Source organism: Neophocaena asiaeorientalis, unplaced genomic scaffold, assembly GCF_003031525.2.
Source record: "Neophocaena asiaeorientalis asiaeorientalis breed wild unplaced genomic scaffold, Neophocaena_asiaeorientalis_V1.1 scaffold212, whole genome shotgun sequence".
Taxonomy (NCBI): Eukaryota; Metazoa; Chordata; class Mammalia; order Artiodactyla; family Phocoenidae; genus Neophocaena; species Neophocaena asiaeorientalis.
Genome location: NW_020174046.1, coordinates 4645407 through 4666665, shown reverse-complemented (window position 1 = coordinate 4666665; position 21259 = coordinate 4645407). Strand labels below are relative to the sequence as shown.

The window sequence follows — 21259 nt, the reverse complement described above, 5'->3', positions numbered from 1 at the left end:
GGCTCAGTAGTTGTGGCTTGTGGGCTCTAGAGCGCAGGCTCAGTAATTGTGGAGCACGGGCTTAGTTGCTCCACGGCATGTGGGATCTCCCCAGACCACTCCGTGTCCCCCGCATTGCCAGGCGGCACCACTGTGCCACCACTGTGCCACCAGGGAAACCCTTCAGTGCTTCTTGAAGACATGGTTCTACTTTGCACAAAAGTGTGGCGGTGTGAGTAAACCGAATGAGTGAATCTAACCAATTAATAATGTCTTTATCTTGGAGCTTAAATTCTATCTATAAGGGAGCCATCAGGGTGCACCCAGAGATTCTGCATGGGAATAATGGGAATTGATTGTAGTGATATTACATATAGGATAAAAAACAGTCCCAAGGAGAAAGTGAGAATACCATTAAAGGAAAAAAAAAATGAGAGAGAGAGAGACAGAGAGAGAGAGAGACAGAGAAAGGGAGGGGTAGAGAGAGACAGAGAGAGAGAGAGACAGAGAATGGGAGAGGAACCAGAGTTTTCATTTTTCCTATGAGCCGTTTGGAGAAAATTGGGAACTTTAAGGGTCTTTTCCACTTATTTTTGTTTACCTGTTACCTAACTCTTAATTATAATTTAGTAAGAGTAAAAAGAATGAAAGTCCAATATGCTAAAAAGAAAAAAGAATACTTCTCTTTCTGCTTTAAAATTAGAATGATTAAATTATCCCTAGAATGTTTTTTGAGTTCCCTGGAAATATATATTACTACATATAAAAGGGTGCGAATTCTCTACACTAGCTCTGAACTGGGTAGATACAATGAATAAAATGTATTGGCTGCACTAAAAGCTATGACGATTCATGTTTGTCATACCATGTTATATTTTAAAGGGAAATTGGAGTTAAAAATACTTGATCGTGATTCTGTTCACCGCTCTGCAGTTTACATGTGAGGCTGTTTCCTCCCAGAGCAGTTGTGAAGCAAAAGGCGCAAAGAGATATTTTTAAAAAGACAGTTCAGGAACACTATTGACAGTTCAGGAACACTATTGACAGTTCAGGAACACTATTGACAGGGACTGTGGGTCGCTTTTGACCCGAGCAGTAACTGCTGATCAGCTGTCCCAGGCCAGGGCGTGAGGGTCGTGTGGTTCTGAAGATGAGGCAGGAAAAATGCGCCCCTTGGACCGGGACAAGGTAGAAGCACCGGCGGAAGTGGAAGTTTTGGGGCCCTAGGAAGATTTGGAGCAGTTCCTGCTTCCAGTCATCCGTGGGGTGCGGGAGGATATGGTGGCTCTCCCACGAGAGTGTACCTGAGGACCAGGAGTGAGTTGTGGAAGATGGATAATATGCTCATGCAGATAGAAATGCAGGTGGAGACCTCGGAGGAGAAAGCCTTGAATCACCTTCAGCATCCCAGTGGGGAAGCTGATGAGAGAGTGCCAGAGTTGTGCCAGAAGGTGGAGGAGAAAGCCAAGGCGATTGCGAAGATGGCAGATTTGATGGTGGAGCTGGTTTGGCAGATAGAGAAAAGCAAATCGTCTTGAAGGAGGGTTGGCTTTCACAGCTGATGGACTCTGGTCCGCTGGTAAGGATGGGCGGATACCTGGAAGAAACTGAAACCGCTCATTTTCTCTATTCAGTTTTTGTATGTTTTTTATTCCCATGTAACAATGTCCCTTAGGGTCAGTGGCTGGTGACCTTGATATGGGTGTAGATTGTCAAATGTATTTGGTTCCTAAAAATAACTTTCTTTTGAGAAATACTCTCATAAGGGAAACAGGGCTTAATCAAAACTCGTTTCAGTTTATTTTTGTTACTTTGCAGTGTTTTGGAAATGTTGGGCATGGCCTTGTATTTTGTTGTTATCATGTGACCTGATTGTTTTCTGGAACTTTGGAACACCCGTGTGAAGACTTGGGGTCAGAATCTTCCAACTTTAGAGGTGCAGTGGAAGGCACTACTTGGATGTAGCTGGTGAAGCAATGTAGGAATGAGATTGCTTTGGATAAGACTGGGAAAAACCAAAAGAGAGTTGGAGATGGAAGACAGTGGGCACGTTTTGGAACTTGAATACCTCTGTGAGACAAAGGAGGAGAGCTATGTTTTGTGGCATATTGTCTCGTGTTTATTGTATAACCTGTCAGGTGCGTTTATTTAGACAACCTATCTGACCCTAAACGACAAAGAAGTTTGAATAGGGAATGATGGAGCGCACTTTACTATTGTAATATCCTCACACATTACAGAGGTTTAAGAGTATGGCGTCAAAGAGACAATCTACCAAGAGCCTTGAGAGCCTGGAGAAAGGAAAAGGCATATCAGGGCCCATAAAGTCCCTTCTAGGTCACCAGGGCAGTAGATCTGACTAGGATTTGAGGTCAAAATCAAACATGTAACAAGTGTTCATTTGCCTTGAAAAACAAAGACCTAAAAAGCCTTAAAATATTTTTTTGTTTTTGTGCAGATGACCAAAGCACCTATGTGTGTTAATAAAAAAAATCATAAATAAATTTCTTTTGAAATGGAAAAGAAATTTCATCGTAATTTCGTGATTTAAAACACGAGTATTTTTTTTGGAGATTATTAGGAAATAAGATTCAGAAATTATGATGCAGGCTTTAGAAGGAATTGAAACCAAGCAAATATGATTAATTAAAAAAAAAAAATCCCAGCGCCCCGTTGAGAGTGGTCCCCTCTCCAGGGGGCAGCAGAGACGCCCAGAAGAAGACGGAGATGTCGATGACCCGGGAGATGATGAGTTGGTCCGGACAGTGCCGGCGCCGGGCGCAGTATTGCTGCCCGAGGGGCGGGTTGGAGGGGCGGTCTGGGATCGCGGCCGGAGAAAGAGGCGAAGAGGTGACTTCACAGATAAGCTTTTATAGGCACCACTCTCCGCCCGCCGGACGGGAGGCGGGGTGGCAGCCCGATTAAAGAAGCAGCCTGGAAGGAAGGAAGAAGCGAGGGAGGGACGGAACAGTTGGAGGAGGAGCAGCGAGCTGGGCTGCGGCGACCGGCGGAGGAGCGGCCCCCGCGAGGCCACGTTTTGTTTTTGTTATTTTCCATCGAAATAGTTCTCGCAGGCCCTTCCAGAGAACCGATCGCGCCGAAGCCCGGGAGCCCCGACCTTCCAGGTGACAGCTGGTCACCCTGGTAGGAGTCAGCTCCGCCCCAAGTCACCCCCTCCGGCGCACAGCCCATTCCCCGCCCTGCCTCCCAGTGCCCGCCCGGGGCGAGCGCGGCGGCCGCAACGGCTCTGCAGCGCTGGAACTGGCGGCGACCGGCGGAGGCGCGGGGCCCTCGGCGTTGTCCTCTGACCCAGCGGAGCCGCGGACGAGGAAGGGGGAAGTGCGGCCCCAGGCTCGATCCGGAGAAAGGAGGATAGCGATTTAACCCGCCCTCTCCTGCCAGTCCTGCTGCCGGGCGCTCCCCGGGTGCCCGCCGCCAGAGCCTGGGAGCCGCGCCCGAAGTGCCGCATGGGGCAGGGCCACTAAAGCGCGGAGTTCGGGGTCGCGCCGAGGCGGGCGCAGGGGCCCAGCGCGGCTGTTGGCACAGTTTCGGCGGCGCCTTCAACGCGAGAACTGGGGGCGCGGCGCGCCGATCCGGCCGCCTCCGTGCCCTCGGGAGGCGCGAGTTATGGAGCCCCCCAGTTGCCTTCAGGATGAGCCGTTCCCGCACCCTCTGGAGCCCGAGCCGGGCGCCACTGCGCAGCCTGGCCAGGGGAAGCCGGGAGACAAGAGGTTCCGGCTGTGGTACGTGGGAGGGTCGTGCCTGGACCGCAGGACCACGCTGCCCATGCTGCCCTGGCTCATGGCCGAGATCCGCCGGCGCAGCCAGAAGCCCGAGGCGGGCGGCTGCGGGGCGCCGGCGCCCCGCGAGGTGTTCCTGGTGCTCAGCGCGCCCCTCCTGCGCTGCGTGCCCGCGCCGGGCGCCGGTGCCGCTGGGGGCTGTGGCCCTACGGCCGCGCAGCCCAACCCGGCAGTGTTCATCTTCGAGCACAAGGCGCAGCACATCTCGCGCTTCATCCACAACAGCCACGACCTCACCTACTTTGCTTACCTGATCAAGGCGCAGCCAGACGACCCGGAGTCGCAGATGGCCTGCCACGTTTTCCGCGCCACAGACCCGAATCAGGCAAGACCGCGGCTCGGAGGCACGGGGGAGGGTCCATCACACCCGGGAGAAGTGGCAGGGCTGCAGGCGCTGGGACCCCACGTTAAAGACCGACTCTGGTCCAGCTGCTGGCGCGCGCCTTCCATGTGGCGCGCTTGAGCGCAGGCTGGTCCCGCTCCTGGGACCCCGAGTCCGGAGCTTGCTTCTGGCGGCGGTTCCTTCCCCGCAGGGCCGAGGAAGAGGGAGGGAGGCGGAGAGTGGTCTCGGGACAGTGGAGGAGCTGGTGCGCCCTAGGAGAATGCGGGAGCAGCGCGCGTCCCGGGAGGATCTCGATGTCTTGGGGTGTGACTGGAGATGGCATCCCCAGCCTTGGCCGAGTGTGTGCGTCCGTGCACGTGTGTGTTTAAGAGGGAAAGCGGGAGAGGGTTGGGTTCCTAGAGGCCCCCGCACACACTCTCGGTCTTTGCCGAGTCCGGCACCTTGGCCCCTTAGGACAGTCGCATCCTAGTCACAGCAGCACCTGCAGATCTTGGATCTGGGAAGCTGTTTTGGAGCCCGGCTTAGAGAGAAGTTACTAGACGTTGTCAGATTGTCAGCAAAATACGAATCTGCCTTTAGATTTTGAGTGGAAAGACTTTTTTTTTTTTTTGTAGTTTTTTCCACACTAAATGGAGACAGAATCAGTACCTACCTGGGTGATTTAAAAATCAGTGTTGTAGAAGAGGTGAACATCTCTTTTCTAATATTTCTCCAGAGTTTACTAAATCAAGGTGCCTGTTACCAAACTGCGTTCTACTTCCTTAAAAAAACGGACACAGTCCTTTTTCCTCTGGAGAGTTATCTAAACAATCTTTACTACAGTGATTGTGTCTTGAAAAACAGCACCTCCCCCTTTTAAAAAAATGTGTAAGGAGTTTACCATATCAAAAGCCCCCCAGATGCTGTTATTTATAATAGTTACTGAATGTTTGGGCAAAGTACTTTAGATTCTTTGGGAAAATAGTGTTGTCTAAATATAAATAAATAAAGTCTCAGTTGTACTGTGTGGCGGGTTTCTTTAGCAGCTGGGAAATTAATAGTCAGATGAGAAAAACTTCCTATAAATAAGACTTTAATTTTTGAAAATTCATATATTCTAGTATCTGTAATTGAAAGACTGTCCAATAGTTTTTCACAAAAAGGCCTGTAGCTGAGCTGAAGAAAATAAAGCTCATTGTCTTAGATTCCATCAGTTACTTTGTAAACTAGCTTAATATATCCTAAGGGCTCAGAACTCCCAATATTTTAGTTAATGTTACCGCTGTTATGTTGTGGTAAAATACCTTATCACAGATGATCTCAAGATTCTAACCATGATTAAAATGAATTTCATTTTATGCTTATTTGTTAAAAATTTATTTTTAGCTTTCACCTAGGTTGAAATTGGAGTGCAGCATGTTCTTTATTCTGAACGTTATCACCATCTTTATTGTATTAAGATTTTTGGGTTCTGTCAGTAAGGTGGAAGTGGTTGCATTTTTCCAGGACTTTAAGGAATGTTTTATGATTCTTGGTGGTTATTTTCTTCAGATCTGATGCATGACACATCATTGCTAATTTCATTGATGGTCAAAGTTTGTTTATGGGTTATGGCACCTTAAATTCTCAACAGTGGCTGTTGAGTCTTCCCTGGACTCATGGGAAGGTCAATTAAAATATCTCATTTTATTTACTTTCATTTTGTATTTAGATATTAGAGGCTGGATGCGCTCTTTACAAATAATAACAGGCTTAGGCTTATTTCCCCCCTTTGGTCATGTAGGAGCAGTGGAAGCCATATGGCTTTTTGATAAAAGAAAAAACAAACTTTTCCTGTTTATTGCCATTTCCCAGTTGAGTCTTTGATCTAAAGATATAGATTCCTATTTGCTCCAAGCCTAGAGAGCCCCTGGCAGAGGATCACTAATTTGAAAGGCCAGATGTTGTCTACCTAAGGATTATCTCCAGCTGTAAATCAGGGGTTACAAACTCAAACTGAGAGGAAGAAGGTTGAGTGAGGGCCATAGAGGACTAGATAGAGAGGTCCTTTCTCAAGCTGCTGTTAGCTCCAACTGGAAATTACATTATCAGAATATAAGCCCAGCGTTGCCGGAGCTTCGGATTTCTCAAGAGAAGATGGAAATCTGGATTTTTATGTATGAGTCCACATTTTAAAGTATCAGCAAATATTTTAAACATATAAGAATCCTATCTGGGCTAAACAAAACACATCTGAAGGTTGGCTTCAGAGATCTAAGGGCTGCCACGTTTGATCTTGGGCGTAAATATTTGTTGAGTGGACAAGTGCAGTCATTAGATACTGAGTACTGTTTGTCACATTTCCTATTGAAACAGTGGGGAGAGTTAGGATAATGTGGGGGGGAAAATTTATGAGTAAGACTCCCAGAAGTGATGATTCTGCAACTGAACTTGTTAGAGGGATGGATTCATCACAGTATTACCATCTAGTAGTATGCCTAGTACAGAGTAGAACCTTCGGATCATTCTGAGCACCTTTGAGATGAGAAGGAGGAGGACCTGCTGTTTGCTTTGCTGCTGAGTTCTACATTTGAAGTAGAGAATTTTTTAGTTGGACTTTAAGATTATTGTTAAGTCTCCTAAGTATTTTCTACAGTCACTGAACAAAATATTGGAAGGTGGCCTGGAGCAGAAAGGCCTGAAAACATCCCCAAGTAAACTTGCCTCTGCTTTGTCTGTCATGCCTGTCTCTTTTCTGAAACGGGCCTGTCTGTAGGATGACCATATAATTTATTGTTTAATCCAGGACAATTTTTATTAAGAAAGGGGGCATCATTAAAATGACACAAGCATAACAGGTATAAAACTGGACTGTTTAGGGCAAACAGGGACATGGGTGACCATAGATAATTGGCAAAGTTCGTGTTTCTGCCAAGCCACTGAGATGGAGGATTGTGGTTTCTATATATAAAACGATAATGTCTTGCAACATATCTACTCACACATCTTCTTTTGGGGGGCGGGGGTGTGGATCTACATGTGACCTCAGAGATGGGAGCACTTCGCAAGTAGCTTGGGTCTGTTGTGGGGAGTTGCCATAGTGATGTGCCCTGTGGCTCCACACCTTCTGGGTCAGAGTCAACCTAAGGATGCTCAGCCTGGGTCAGCCAGAAGGAGTGCTCAGCCAGAATGGTCTGATACAGAGCTATTTCTGCCAGGTGCAAGGAGGGGTATGGGTTGGGAGCAAATGAACCAGTTTCAGATCAAATATATGCCAATACAGATTGGTTCCCATTTATTCAAGATGTGTAGTCTTGTATAGGAGGAATGTCAGACTTAGCACATTTCAGCCAAAGTTGGATATTTGAACTAGTAAAAGTGCTTAACTGTACATAACTTAAAAAACAAGTCACACTGGCATAAATTGAGTTGTAGACTTAAAACTGGTTGGGGAACCAAGAATATCTGATTCTCTACCTAACATCTTGGGAAGGTCACTAATATTCCTCAAATACTTACCTTTAAACTAAGTTTTTTTTTATATATATATATATATATATATATATATATATATGGCATTATCTCCATTTCCCTATTAAAAAGCAGAATTTGTTTTATGTTATATATTTTTTATCATATTAAAAAATAAGAATTGTTAGTGTTTATAACTATTGTTAGAGAATAAAGGTGTCATTTATCATTTCCATTAGACAACAGCATATACTTCATAATTATAGAATGACTAGTCCTAAAAAGACAAAAACATGATTGCTATAATTTTCATTGATTTTGTTTATGTATATATTTCTTGAAGCTCCAAAGAATGTACTTTCAAAGAGCTTTTACAAACTGTGTTCTTAAAGTTAAAAAATGAACTTGACACCCGTTTTTTTAGCACTAAGTTCTCTAAGTCTGTGTTTGTTTTTGTTTGTTTCTCTTAAAATGTTTAGTATTTTCTGAGCTTTACTCAGGTGACCAATTTTCAACTTAATTTTCAGTGATATACTTCAAAAAGGTCATTTTCAGTTCTTCCTCAGAGTTAAGGGTCAGTGGCTCTGGGAGTATGCTAGCAAGGAAACCAGAGAAATAGAAATCTGGAAATGTTCACACTTCTCTGTTTGCTTTCTGAGTACTTTGTGCTATTCTGGGTAGATCTCTCCTCATGTTTGCTGTAGTCATTTTTTTTTTTTTTAATTTGGTTGCATTGGGTCTTTGTTGCTGCACGCGGGCTTTCTCTAGTTGCGGCGAGCAGGGGCTACTCTTCGTTGAGGTGCGCAGGCTTCTCATTGTGGTGGCTTCTCTTGTTGTGGCTCGCGGGCTCTAGAGCCCAGGCTCAGTAGTTGTGGTGCACAGGCTTAGTTGCTCCGCGGCTTGTGGGATCTTCCCAGACCAGGGCTTGAACCTGTGTCCCCTGCATTGGCAAGTGGATTCTTAACCACTGTGCCACCAGGGAAACCCCTCTCTCCCCCTTCTGATTTGAGGTGGATTAATTTGCCCTGGCTCTGTGGTAGAATCTTGACTACAATATCTAGAGGAAAGGTAAAAATGTCAAGTTCCCTGATGATGTTCAGACTACTGGCCTGGGGACCACAGTTTGAGAACTGCCCTCAGTGATTTTGTTCATCTGGTTAGGAATATGACCACTTCTGTTCCCCTGGTTATTTTTGTAGTTGTTTTCAGACTTGAAAGTTCAGGCTGAGTGTGAGGAGGAGGAATACGTGACTACAGAAGATTTTTAAGAAACTCGTCATTTTCTAGCTTAATAGCTTTGCATATCTTCTTCTCCAGATAGACATTATTCTGCCAGGCGTGATAAGACTAGCCATATGTTGAATGAAAACTTTACCTTTCAAGCCAAAGTTTTAAGTTCTGCAGATGGAATAAACAATTTTTAGGGAATATATTCTAATGTTGGGCTTCCCTGGTGGCACAGTGGTTAAGAATCCGCCTACCGATGCAGGGGACATGGGTTCGAGCCCCGGTCTAGGAAGATCCCACATGCCGCAGAGCAACTAAGCCCCTGCGCCACAACTACTGAACATCAACAGGGAACTTGACATCATCAAAAACTGAGGGTGGGGTCCACCAGTCTGTTCTAACAAGCCGACCAGGTGATTCTGACACATTTACAGATGAGAAAACTGAGGTAAAGAAAGGTTAAATAGTTCCCCGAGGATACAAGCCTTGTAATGATAGAAGCTGATTCCAGCCTGGGTAGATAGTTCTCTTATCTGCTGCTCTGGAATGCAATTGTTGAAAAATTAGCTTTTAGTTGTTAGTAATATGAAGTTTTATTCTATCACTTTTTCCCATTCTTTTTTTAAGATAGTTCTTTTCCAGTTTTATTGAGGTATAATTAATGAGCAAATGCATTGGCAGGCGGACCCTCAACCACTGCACCACCAGGGAAGCCCTACTCTCTGACTCTTTGAATATTGTGCGCTGCCTGCTTGATTGAATTTCTTTTCAGTTTTGGAAGCTGGTCTTCCCTCTTCTGAGGAACGATCTGTTGTCCAGTCCTTACCCCTTCCTGTTGGTGCCCTCCAAAGCTGTTAACCATTGTTTACCGATTTTATTTCAGTTTTCATATGGAATTTTGCTAAGGCCAGTTGTCATGAATATAGCCTAGTGGTAGTAGGTGGTAGGCACGACCCCTCTATATTCATCCATAATTCTTTTATCTAATTCGAGGAAGGTTCCGTAGGCTGGATCTAGGAAACCAGATTTCTGCCTAGTTTCTAATAGTACTAGTAAAGCAATATGAAAGTGGGTGGTATTATATTTAGTTTCTTGACAGCCCTTTATGTTTTAACTTCCCCTATTGATTCTAAATTCAAATGGTCAAATTTTTCTGTTAAAATATTAACTGACATTTGATAAATTTGCTTGTTCTATATTCTAAGTGTGTTAGTTATAGCAGTAGACTACTAACCCATAGCTAAAATGCCATTCGGGGTCTGGAAGTTAATTGGTGTTAACCCTTCTATTGGAAGTGAGGTTGAAGATATATATTTGAAATTATATTGTTCATTTTAATAAGTGAAGTGTGAACATGACTAATTTAAATCTGTCTTAATATATGAGAAAGTATAGGAGTTCTTTGAAATAAAGAGTATATAAAAACAATCTTTAATTTCTCAACTGTTCTTACCTAAGTCCACCTTGTAGTTTAACAGAGTTTGTGATCTCTGTTTTGCTTGATCCACCACAATTATCTAGCATTTGATTCTACCTTTAGAAATTATACTCTAAACTTCTACGAACCAGGTTAAAAAAAAATAGATATGTATTAATAATACCTCTAAGCAGTATATATTTATTAATGTTCTTGACCAGAGGGTCTCAGACTTTAACATGCATCACCAGTAGGGTTTGTTTTAATACTGATTGCTGGATCCCCACCCCAGAGCTTCTGATTCACTTTGTCTGGGGTGAGGTCCAGAATTTGCATTTCTAACAATTCCCAGGTGATACTGATGCTGCTGGTCCAAGACCACACTTTGATAACCACTGCTTTAGACCAGGGGCTGGCAAACTATGCCCTTTAATTTTGTAAATACAGTTTTATTTGAACACAACCCCACTCGTCTGTTTACTTATTATCTATGGCTGCTTTCATGCTGCAATGACAGTACTGAGTATTTTTGACAGAGAGCCTATGGTCCCCAAGCCCCAAGTCTTTATTATCTGGTCTTTTATAGAAAATGATTGCTGACCCCTGCTCTAGACAATCCTGTTAAAAACAGGTGTTTCTTATCCCCATTTTATAGGTGAGAAAACTAAGTCAGTAATTTTCCTACAAAGACACAAGCCAGCAAGTAACAGCAGATCTGGATTTCCAAACCTCATGCACTTTGTAAAAGCCACTTTGTAAATTTTTGCTAATGGCTCCCAAACTTATCTCTATAGCTCAGCCCTCTCCTCTGAGCACCAGCTTCTTTCAGCATCTAAATGCTTTCTTGACATCTGCACTTGAATATGTAGTTGTTGATGCTTATAACCTAGGAATTATATTTGAGTCCTACTTTTCACTTCCCAGTTACAGTCCTTGAAGGAAGTCATCATGTTGATTCTGCCTCCAAAACTTAGTTTTTAATATGTCCATGTCTCTCCATGACCACTGCCACCACCTGGGTCTAACTCCCATCATGTCTTTTTGGGACTATTAGACTCCTCTCAGCTATTCTCCCTGCTCTACTCTTGCTCTCCTATCAACCCCTTCTTCAGTGGAGCAGTAGGAATCGTGCTTATAAAGCACAAACCAGAGCAGGTTCCCTTTGCTCTCCGAGTAATAACGCAGATTCCTTCTCATGTGACTCTGCTCGACTCTGCTCCCTTTGTCTCTCCAGTCTTCTTTTAGACTGCCCGTCTCCAGCACGCTCCCTATGTTTCAGCCATCCTTAACCAAGCCCAACTCAGATCACTTCAAAGTCTTTGTGTGTGTGGTTCCCATTCCTTTCTAGATTAGTTTTTTCCCTCAGGTTTCAGTTCTTTGCTTAACTCACAAATGTCACTTCCTTAGATTGGCCTCCAGTGATCCTCTATCTAATAAAGTCGGTAAGTATCCCAATTTTTCACTTCTATTTCAGGCTTTTATTTATTTTCCTTTTGGCACCTACACATTTAAAACAAATTTTTTTTTTTTTTTTTTGCGGTACTTGGGCCTCTCACTGTCGTGGCCTCTCCCATTGCGGAGCACAGGCTCCGGACGCGCAGGCTCAGCGGCCACGGCTCACGGGCCCAGCCACTCCGCGGCGTGTGGGAGCTTCCCGGACCGGGACATGAACCCATGTCCCCTGCATCGGCAGGTGGACTCTCAACCACTGCACCACCAGGGAAGCCCTTAAAATTAATTTTTAAAGCACGTTTTGTGGGTACTGTCACCACCTCTAGAATTTAAGTTCTAAAGGGAGAGCAATCTTGTCTGTTCACAGTTGTATGCCCAGACCTAGTTCTACAGTAAAGGTCCATTCCAACAAATTGAGTGAGTAGGAATTGGTCACTGCCCTCAAGGAATTTAAATCCACTGGTGAGAACTTCGTCTATTGGCAACGATATGCATATGCTCTCATACTTGTTTGTTGCCTTTCATTAATTTTAATAAGTGTTTATTGTATTGGTTGCACAGTATTTTTTGTTATGAATGTTTATAATTGTAGAGACATCATACTGCTTACAATATTAAGTGGGGTTATAAAGCAGACTTTTCTTTAATAAGTAAATTGTGTAGTTTATGAAAACAATTTTGTAGACTAATTTGAGATGGACTTTTCCCTCCCCTATCGAAACACAGGAAGTTTAGTGAAGCTGCCCACGTGAGAATAGGCGTTTCCACGGCCTTTTCTTTGAATAATGTGAATCAAGTATTCACGCATCTGGAAGATGATCAGCAAGAGTGGCGTCGTAAATACATCCTTGCAAGGATTGGATGTTTTTTAGTTTCAGTTCAGTTGTTATGTAGGCTTCTCTGTGGAAATACAATCTCATTTGGAAGGCTGTTTAGTTTCAAAATACTTCGAATGGCTTCTGTAAGTTTTTGCTCCCAAATCTACAATGGACCATTTTCTTAGGCACTGATTTTTAAACCTTATTGGAAGTGCCTAAGAGGTATCTCAAAAAATTTTTTTAAATCAAAAAAGGAAATGAATAAATGGAGAAGAGATCCACCAGGGTGAGACCAGGGATGGGAAAGAAAAAAAACTATGGCCAGTGTCCACGGTGAACTGTTGACCAATATTAAGATGTACGGTTCGTATTCTGGATTTTTTTGTTTGCTTAAACAGCATGACCTTGTGACAGAGTATATATATTTTTACTTCCCTTGTGTTCTTTTTATCTAATATTTATAATTAGAGCAGTTGATAGGTTGGGTTATAGTTTTCAGTGGCCAGTGGGACGTGTACCAAGATACACATAAGGGTAATATTCATGCTCGACAGTAACCCCATGGGTTGGGGTTCGACTTTAAAGAATAAACAACACAAGGAAAGATAACCTTATTTTTCCAGGAAAAAGTAAAAAGTGCCACAGTCATTTACATTTATAAATACAGGCCCTCTGTCTCTTCTCGTCCTCAAAAAGGGCATTTCCTCCCCATTCCCTCATTGCCTTCAGGCATAACTTGTCCATCCATGAGCATCTCCACATTTTCTTCAACGTGTGGTCCCTTGCATGGTGTAGGAGACCCTTTTGCTCCGTTGATAGAGCAGTGTGTTTACTAAATGAGCATCTCTGGTTCATCATCTCCCTTTTTTTAATGATGGAAATGATCTTTGAAAACCAGCTTTCCATTAGTAAGCTCAGCTTGAAGACATAAATATTGCTGATGGTGCATTTTTAAAGACCAAACATATAGCTGCTTATTAAGGCAAAAGGCAAACATATAAATAGTTTAATAGCAGGTTTGCCTATTTAGCAGGTTGTTTTCTTTTACTCCCGGAATGGAAGATAAACTCGCAAGTCACTCTGTAGAAGGACAGGCTATAATATACATACTGAGCGTGAAAGTTGATGTCTGTCAGCAGTGGATTTACTTTATCCCGTTCACATTACCCCTGTTTACTTAGGAACCAGGCAGGTTAATAGCTTTTGTGTGAACGTGATTGTACCAATTAGTAGTTTCTCTGGAGACGTTGTTTGCTGTGATTAGGCTATGATGTTTCTGCTGAGAGTGGAGTTAATTCTGGACACTGACAGTGGGAACCGGCATGTATGTCCCGTAATTTTTTCTTCGCTGTTTACATTTTCCAGATGATTTATTTTTAAAAGTAATGCTGTCACCATGAAAGAAAATTACAACAAATGGTCTGCAGATACTCAGATCTCTATAAATCAAGTGGAGACTTTGATTGGTTTATTAAAATTGTTGATTTAAAAAAATGTTTCAATTGCCTCAGTATCTGATACTACAAAGGGCTTTGTATATGTTTTCCGTTTTTGGTTCTTACTCTTAACAAACAAAGTGTTTGTCTAATGCAGATAGGCTAAATGAGGATGAAAATCCCATCCTTTACTCAAATCATTCTCTATTTTGGACATGTTCACATATGAATCTATCTCAAAAGAAGTGACTGTCTCCTGCTGGAGTTTTCATTTGCTGGTTGGTAGCTTTGCAAAGAAGAAAAGACTATTGACTCTGCAGGTGTGACCATATGGAACAGAGACAGCAGACCTTCAACTAGAGAAGTCAGACTGGACACAGGAAATTGAAGCTCTGGACCACACTCTTCCATAATTAAACATGTGACACAAATGCTCTGTTAATCTGGGTCACGGTTTTACAATTTGTTCCTTTGTTCATTACCTCATTTGTTCATTCACTCATTCTTTCAACCATCTATTCATTTGTTCACTTATCAGGGGAACTGAATGCTTCCTGTGTGCCTGGCACTCCATTGGAGACTGATATGTATAAAACAAAAACATTCCCTGCTTCATGTATCTTAGAGTTTTGTGGAGGAGTGAGACAAAAGTGAGTAAAAAGAATAGCATATTGTAGTAGTTGAGTGCCTGGGCTCTGAAGTGTAATCACTGTGACTCAAAGCTCTACCGCTGTGGGCTCCATGCCCTGGGGAAGCTCCTGCATCTCTTTGTACCTTGGTCTCCTCATCTGTAATATGGGGATGGTAGCATTGTTATGAAGGTTAAGTGAGTCCATTTATATAAGGCATTTAGAACGCTGCCATCTCAAAGTATTAGGGAAATGTTAGCTACATGTCCACAAGTGTCCAATTTCAAAGATGATAGGGGCTGTGAGGGAAAAGAACGTGGTGCTATGAGAGAATAAAAGGAGGAAACTTTTGATTGGGCTGTGTAGTAGATTCTTCAGCTCTCTTTTACTAATAAAACCTTAAAATTTTCTTCGTTTATCTCTCCCTCTGCCACTCAGCCCATATGCTACAAAAGGCTGGCCCCATCCCCGGCTTGAAAGTGGGAAATGCCATTGATTTCTCCAGGATTCCTGCAGCAAGCCAGTTTTATAAGTTTGTACCTGGAGACCCAGTAGTCCCAGGGAATGTATCCGTTTGTGCCAGTGCAAGATGAGAGAAATTTTCTTGGGGCTCCTGAGAAAGGAGCCTTGGTTGTTGTTTCCTCCTTGGTTGTTGTGTGTAGATTTAAAGCCTGGAACTGTTATTGTTATTTCACTGCCAGGGTGATGATGAAACAGAGGAGGGCACTCTGGAGAAAAACTAAACTCTGATAGGAACAGTCCAGATTACCACCTACATGCAGACGTTTTCAGTTTACGTGAGTTGAGTTGTGTTTTCTGCTACTCATAGTGAAGAGTAAGAGATGAGTCAAGGGAGGCTTACTGTGGAGGTGACAATTAAGGATGGTGCCCGTTTGCTGACTTTTTTTTTTTTTTTAATAATTGGTGGGTTTGTTACCATTTACAGATAAGAGGAAGGCAAGTTGGAGGAGTGGGGGAGAAATAGGTTTTAGGGCAAAAATCTCATTTGTAAAATGAGAAGGCTGGATGTTAGCAGTGATTTCTTTTTCTGACCGAATATTCCTAAGAGAGATTACATCCTTCCATCAGAAATTATGATTTTTAGACCCCTGGCAACCATTTTCACCAACACTGGGGCTAATGAAATCAGTCTCAGCAGGGGGTGGGGAGGGTGATCTGAGGGTGTTTTTCAACCCAGTTGCGCATAAGAACCTGTGGGGAGTTTCAGAAAGTATACAATCTACTAGATCCTTGGGCCGCTCCCCAGATACCTTGCGTCAGAATCTCTAGGGTAGGACCTGGAAATCTATTTAAAAACTGGGAGCTGAGATGCAGCCAGCTTGGCACTTATATGCAGTTTAGATTTGGGGAACCACTGCATTAAGGAATGTAAGGCCCCTTCCTGTATAGGTTTTTTTGCTTTTTTAACATCTTTACTGGAGTATAATTGCTTTACAATGGTGTGTTAGTTTCTGCTGTATAACAGAGTGAATCAGCTATACGTATACATATATCCACATATCCTCTCCCTCTTGCATCTGCCTCCCACCCTCCCTATCCCACCCCTCCAGGTGGTCACAAAGCACGGAGTCGATCTCCCTGTGCTCTGCGGCTGCTTCCCACTAGCTATCTATTTTACATTTGGTAGTGTATATATGTCTGTGCCACTCTCTCACTTCGTCCCAGCTTACCCTTCCCCCTCCCCATGACCTCAAGTCCATTCTCTACGTCTGTGTCTTTATTCCTGTCCTGCCCCTAGGTTCATCAGAACCAGTTTTCTGTTTTGTTTTCTTTTAGATTCCATATATATATGTGTTAGCATAAGGTATTCGTTTTTCTCTTTCTGACTTACTTCACTCTGTATGACAGACTCTAGGTCCATCCACCTCACTACAAATAACTCAATTTCGTTTCTTTTTATGGCTGAGTAATATTCCATTGGATATATGTGCTGCATCTTCTTTATCCATTCATCTGTCGATAGACACTTAGGTTGCTTCCATGTCCTGGCTACTGTAAATCGTGCTGCAATGAACATTGTGGTACATGACCCTTTATTCTTGCCTCCTTTATCAAAAATAAGGTGACCATATGTGTGTGGGTTTATCTCTGGGCTTTCTATCCTGTTCCATTGATCTATCTCTCTGTTTTTGTGCCAGTACCATACTGTCTTGATTACTGTAGCTTTGTAGTATAGTTTGAAGTCTGGGAGCCTGATTCCTTCAGCTCCGTTTTTCTGTCTCAGCATTGCTTTGGCTATTCGGGGTCTTTTGTGTTTCCATTCAAATTGTGAAATTTTTTGTTCTAGTTCTGTGAAAAATGCCATTGGTAGTTTGATAGGGATTGCATTGAATCTGTAGATTGCTTTGGGTAGTGTAGTCATTTTCACAATGTTGATTCTTAAAATCCAAGAACATGGTATATCTCTCCATCTGTATGTGTCACCTTTAATTTCTTTCATCAGTGTCTTACAGTTTTCTGCATACAGGTCTTTTGTCTCCTTAGGTAGGTTTATTCCTAGGTATTTTATTCTTTTTATTGCAATGATAAATGGGAGTGTTCCCTTAATTTCTTTTTTCAGATGTTTCATCATTAGTGTATAGGAATGCAAGAGATTTCTGTGCATTAATTTTGTATCCTGCTACTTTACCAGATTCATTGATAAGCTCTAGTAGTTTTCTGGTAGCATCTGTAGGATTCTCTATGTATAGTGTCGTGTCATCTGCAAACAGTGACAGTTTTACTTCTTTTCTGATTTGGATTCCTTTTATTTCTTTTTCTTCTCTGATTGCTTGGCTAAAACTTCCAAAACTATGTTGAATAATAGTGGTGAGAGTGGGCAACCTTGTTTTGTTCCTGATCTTAGTGGAAATGGTTTCAGTTTTTCACCATTGAGAACGATGTTGGCTGTGGGTTTGTCATATATGGCCTTTATTATGTTGAGGTAAGTTCCCTCTATGCCTACTTTCTGACGGGTTTTTATAATAAATCAGCGTTGAATTTTGTTGAAAGATTTTTCTGCAACTATTGAGATGATTATATGCTTTTTCTCCTTCAATTTGTTAATATGGTGTATAACATTCATTGATTTGCATATATTGAATAATCCTTGATTACTGGGATAACAAGGGCAACCAAAGGCAACGGCTATCACTGTCATGGGAAATCAGTGTCCACATAACCAGGGCAATGAGAGCATCAATGGCTATCGCTCTTACTGGAAGTCAGGGTCCACATGTAAGATTTTAAGCGACTTTATTTTGAGAAATGCTACCAGTGTAATTGGATATCAGTCAAATTAAACTATTTCTCAGAAATCCAGATTATGAACACCTAAGTGATCTATACTGATTTTTCAGTATATTTTGATATGACAACAAAAGTAAATTACAAAAGTAAAGAGAAAAGGTAAATTCCAGGGATAGAATGTGATTTAGTAATGGAAAGAATATGTTTTAGAGTCTCAGAGACCTGAGTTGAATCCTCTTTCACCAAAATCACATATATATTGACCTTCCTCTCCACCTCTTTGGAGCCGTTTCTCAGAGCTATCTGAAATGCTGTTTCCTGTGCTATAGTCCTCACCTTTAAAACCCCACTTGATCATGGTGTATGATCCTTTTAATGTGCTGTTGGATTCTGTTTGCTACTATTTTGTTGAGGATTTTTGCATCTGTGTTCATCAGTGACACTGGCCTGTAGTTTTCTTTCTTTGTGACATCTTTGTCTGGTTTTGGTATCAGGGTGTTGGTGGCCTCATAGAATGAGTTTGGGAGTGTTCCTCCCTCTGCTGTATTTTGGAAGAGTTTGAGAAGGATAGGTGTTAGCTCTTCTCCTATGTTTGATAGAATTCACCTGTGAAGCCATCTGGTCCTGGGCTTTTGTTTGTTGGAAGATTTTTAATCACAGTCTCAATTTCAGTGCCTGTGATTGGTCTGCTTATATTTTCTATTTCTTCCTGGTTCAGTCTCGGAAGGTTGTGCTCTTCTAAGAATTTGTCCATTTCTTCCAGGTTGTCCATTTTATTGGCATATAGTTGCTTGTAGTAATCTCTTATGATCCTTTGTATTTCTGCAGTGTCAATTGTTACTTCTCCTTTTTCATTTCTAATTCTATTAATTTGAGTTTTCTCCCTTTTTTTCCTTACTGAGTCTGGCTAATGGTTTATCAACTTTATCTTCTCAAAGAACCAGCTTTTAGTTTTATTGATCTTTGCTATCATTTCCTTCATTTCTTTTTCATTTATTTCTGATCTGATCTTTATGATTTCTTTCGTTCTGCTAACTTCGGGGGTTTTTTGTTCTTCTTTCTCTAATTGCTTTAGGTGTAAGGTTAGGTTGTTTATTTGAGAGGGTTCTTGTTTCTTGAGGTAGGCTTGTATTGCTATAAACTTCCCTCTTAGAACTGCTTTTGCTGCATCCCGTAGGTTTTGGGTCGTCATGTTCTCATTGTCATTTGTTTCTAGGTATTTTTTGATTTCCTCTTTGATTTCTTCAATGATCTCTTGGTTATTAAGTATTGTATTGTTTAGCTTCCATGTGTTTGTAGTTTTTACAGATTTTTTTCCTGTAATTGATATCTAGTCTCATAGTGTTGTGGTCAGAAAAGATACTTGATATGATTTCAATTTTCTTAAATTTACCAAGGCTCAGTTTGTGACCCAAGATATGATCTATCCTGGAGAATGTTCCATGAGCACTTGAGAAGAAAGTGTATTCTGTTGTTTTTGGAAGGAATGTCCTATAAATATCAATTAAGTCCATCTTGTTTAATGTATCATTTAAAGCTTGTGTTTCCTTATTTATTTTCATTTTGGATGATCTGTCCATTGGTGAAAGTGGGGTGTTAAAGTCCCCCACTTTGATTGTGTTACTGTCGATTTCCCATTTTATGGCTGTTAGTGTTTGCCTTATGTATTGAGGTGCTCCTATGTTGGGTGCATAAATATTTACAATTGCTATATCTTCTTCTTAGATTGATCCCTTGATCATTATGTAGTGTCCTTCTTTGTCTCTTGTAATAGCCTTTTTTTAAAAAATTTTATTTATTTTTTATACAGCAGGTTATTTTTAGTTATCTGTTTTATACATATCAGTGTATATATGTCAATCCCAAACTCCCAATTCACCCCACCCCCACAATGCCCCCACCCTGCCGCTTTCTCCCCTGGTGTCCATACGTTTTGTAATATTCTTTATTTTAAAGTCTAATTTGTCTGATATGAGAATTCCTACTCCAGCTTTCCTTTGATTTCTATTTGCATGGAATATCTTTTTCCATCCCCTCAGTTTCAGTCAGTATGTGTTCCTAGGTCTGAAGTGGGTCTCTTGTAGGCAGCATACATATAGGTCTTGTTTTTGTATCCATTCCACCAGTCTGTATCTTTTGGTTGAAGCATTTAGTCCATTTACATTTAAGGTAATTATCAATATGTGTGTCCTTATTACCATTTTCTTAATTGTTTTCAGTTTGTTATTGTATGTCTTTTCCTTCTCTTGTGTTTCTTCCCTAGAGTAGTTCCTTTAGCATTTGTTGTAAAGCTGATTTGGTGGTGCTGAATTCTCTTAGCTTTTGCTTGTCTGTAAAAGTTTTAATTTCTCTGTCGAATGTGAATGAGATCCTTTCTGGGTAGAGTAATCTTGGTTGTAGATTTTTCCCTTTTATCACTTTAAGTATGTCCTGCCACACCCTTCTGGCTTGCGGAGTTTCTGCTGAAAGATCAGCTATTAACTTTATGGGAATTCCCTTGTATATTATTTGTTGCTTTTCCCTTGCTGCTTTTAATACTTTTTCTTTGTAGTTAATTTTTTATAGTTTGATTAATATGTGTCTTGGAGTGTTTCTCCTTGGATTTATCCTCTATCGTACTCTCTGTGCTTCCTGGACTTGATTGACTATTTCCTTTCCCATGCTAGGAAAATTTTCAACTATAATCTCTCAAATATTTTCTCAGTCCCTTTCTTTTTCTCTTTTTCTTCTGGGATCCCTATAATTTGAATGTTGGTGTGTTTAATGTTGTCCCAGAGATCTCAGAAAATGTCCTCAATTCTTTTCATTCTTTTTTCTTTATTCCGCTCTGTGGTCGTTATTTCCACTATTTTATCTTCCAGGTCACTTATCTGTTCTCCTGCCTCAGTTATTCTGCTATTGATTCCTTCTAGAGAATTTTTAATTTCATTTATTGTGTTGTTCATTATTGTTTGTTTGTTCTTTAGTTCTTCTAGATGCTTGTTAAACATTTTTTGTATTTTCTCCATTCTGTTTCCAAGATTTTGGATCATCTTTACTGTCATTACTCTGAATTCTTTTTCAGGTAGACTGCCTATTTCCTCTTCATTTGTTTGGTCTGGTGGGTTTTTTCCTTGCTCCTTCATCTGCTGTGTGTTTCTCTGTCTTCTCATTTTACTTAACTTACTGTGTTTGGGGTCTCATTTTCACAGGCTTCAGGTTCCTAGTTCTTGCTGTTTTTGGTGCCTGCTCCCAGTGGGTAAGGTTGGTTCAGTGGGTTGTGTAGGCTTCCTGGTGGAGTGGACTGGTGCCTGTGTTCTAGTGTGTGGGGCTGGATCTTGTCTTTCTGGTGGGCAGGACCATGTCTAGTGGTGTGTTTTGGAGTGTGTGTGCACTTATTATGATTTTAGGCAGTCTGTCTGCTAATGGATGGGGTTGTGTTCCTGTCTTGCTAGTTGTTTGGCATGGGGTGTCCAGCACTGGAGCTTGCTGGTCGTTGAG

At 41.8% G+C, this 21259-nt stretch overlaps 2 protein-coding genes across 2 annotated transcripts in view; both read left to right on the top strand.

Moving 5' to 3' along the window:
* Positions 1-1143: 1143 nt before the first annotated feature.
* Positions 1144-1517, top strand: LOC112405535 (MORF4 family-associated protein 1-like 1). Its single transcript, XM_024753969.1, is given in 2 exon segments — positions 1144-1276; positions 1279-1517. Coding segments are annotated over 2 exon segments (372 nt in total).
* Positions 1518-3479: 1962 nt separating this feature from the next.
* The window catches only part of TBC1D4 (TBC1 domain family member 4), a 205885-nt gene continuing 188105 nt past the window's right edge, over positions 3480-21259 (top strand). The window contains exon 1 of the mRNA XM_024753933.1: positions 3480-4104. Coding sequence (XP_024609701.1) covers positions 3607-4104 — 498 coding nt within the window. The 5' untranslated portion in view covers positions 3480-3606. The remainder of the gene's footprint in view (positions 4105-21259) is intronic.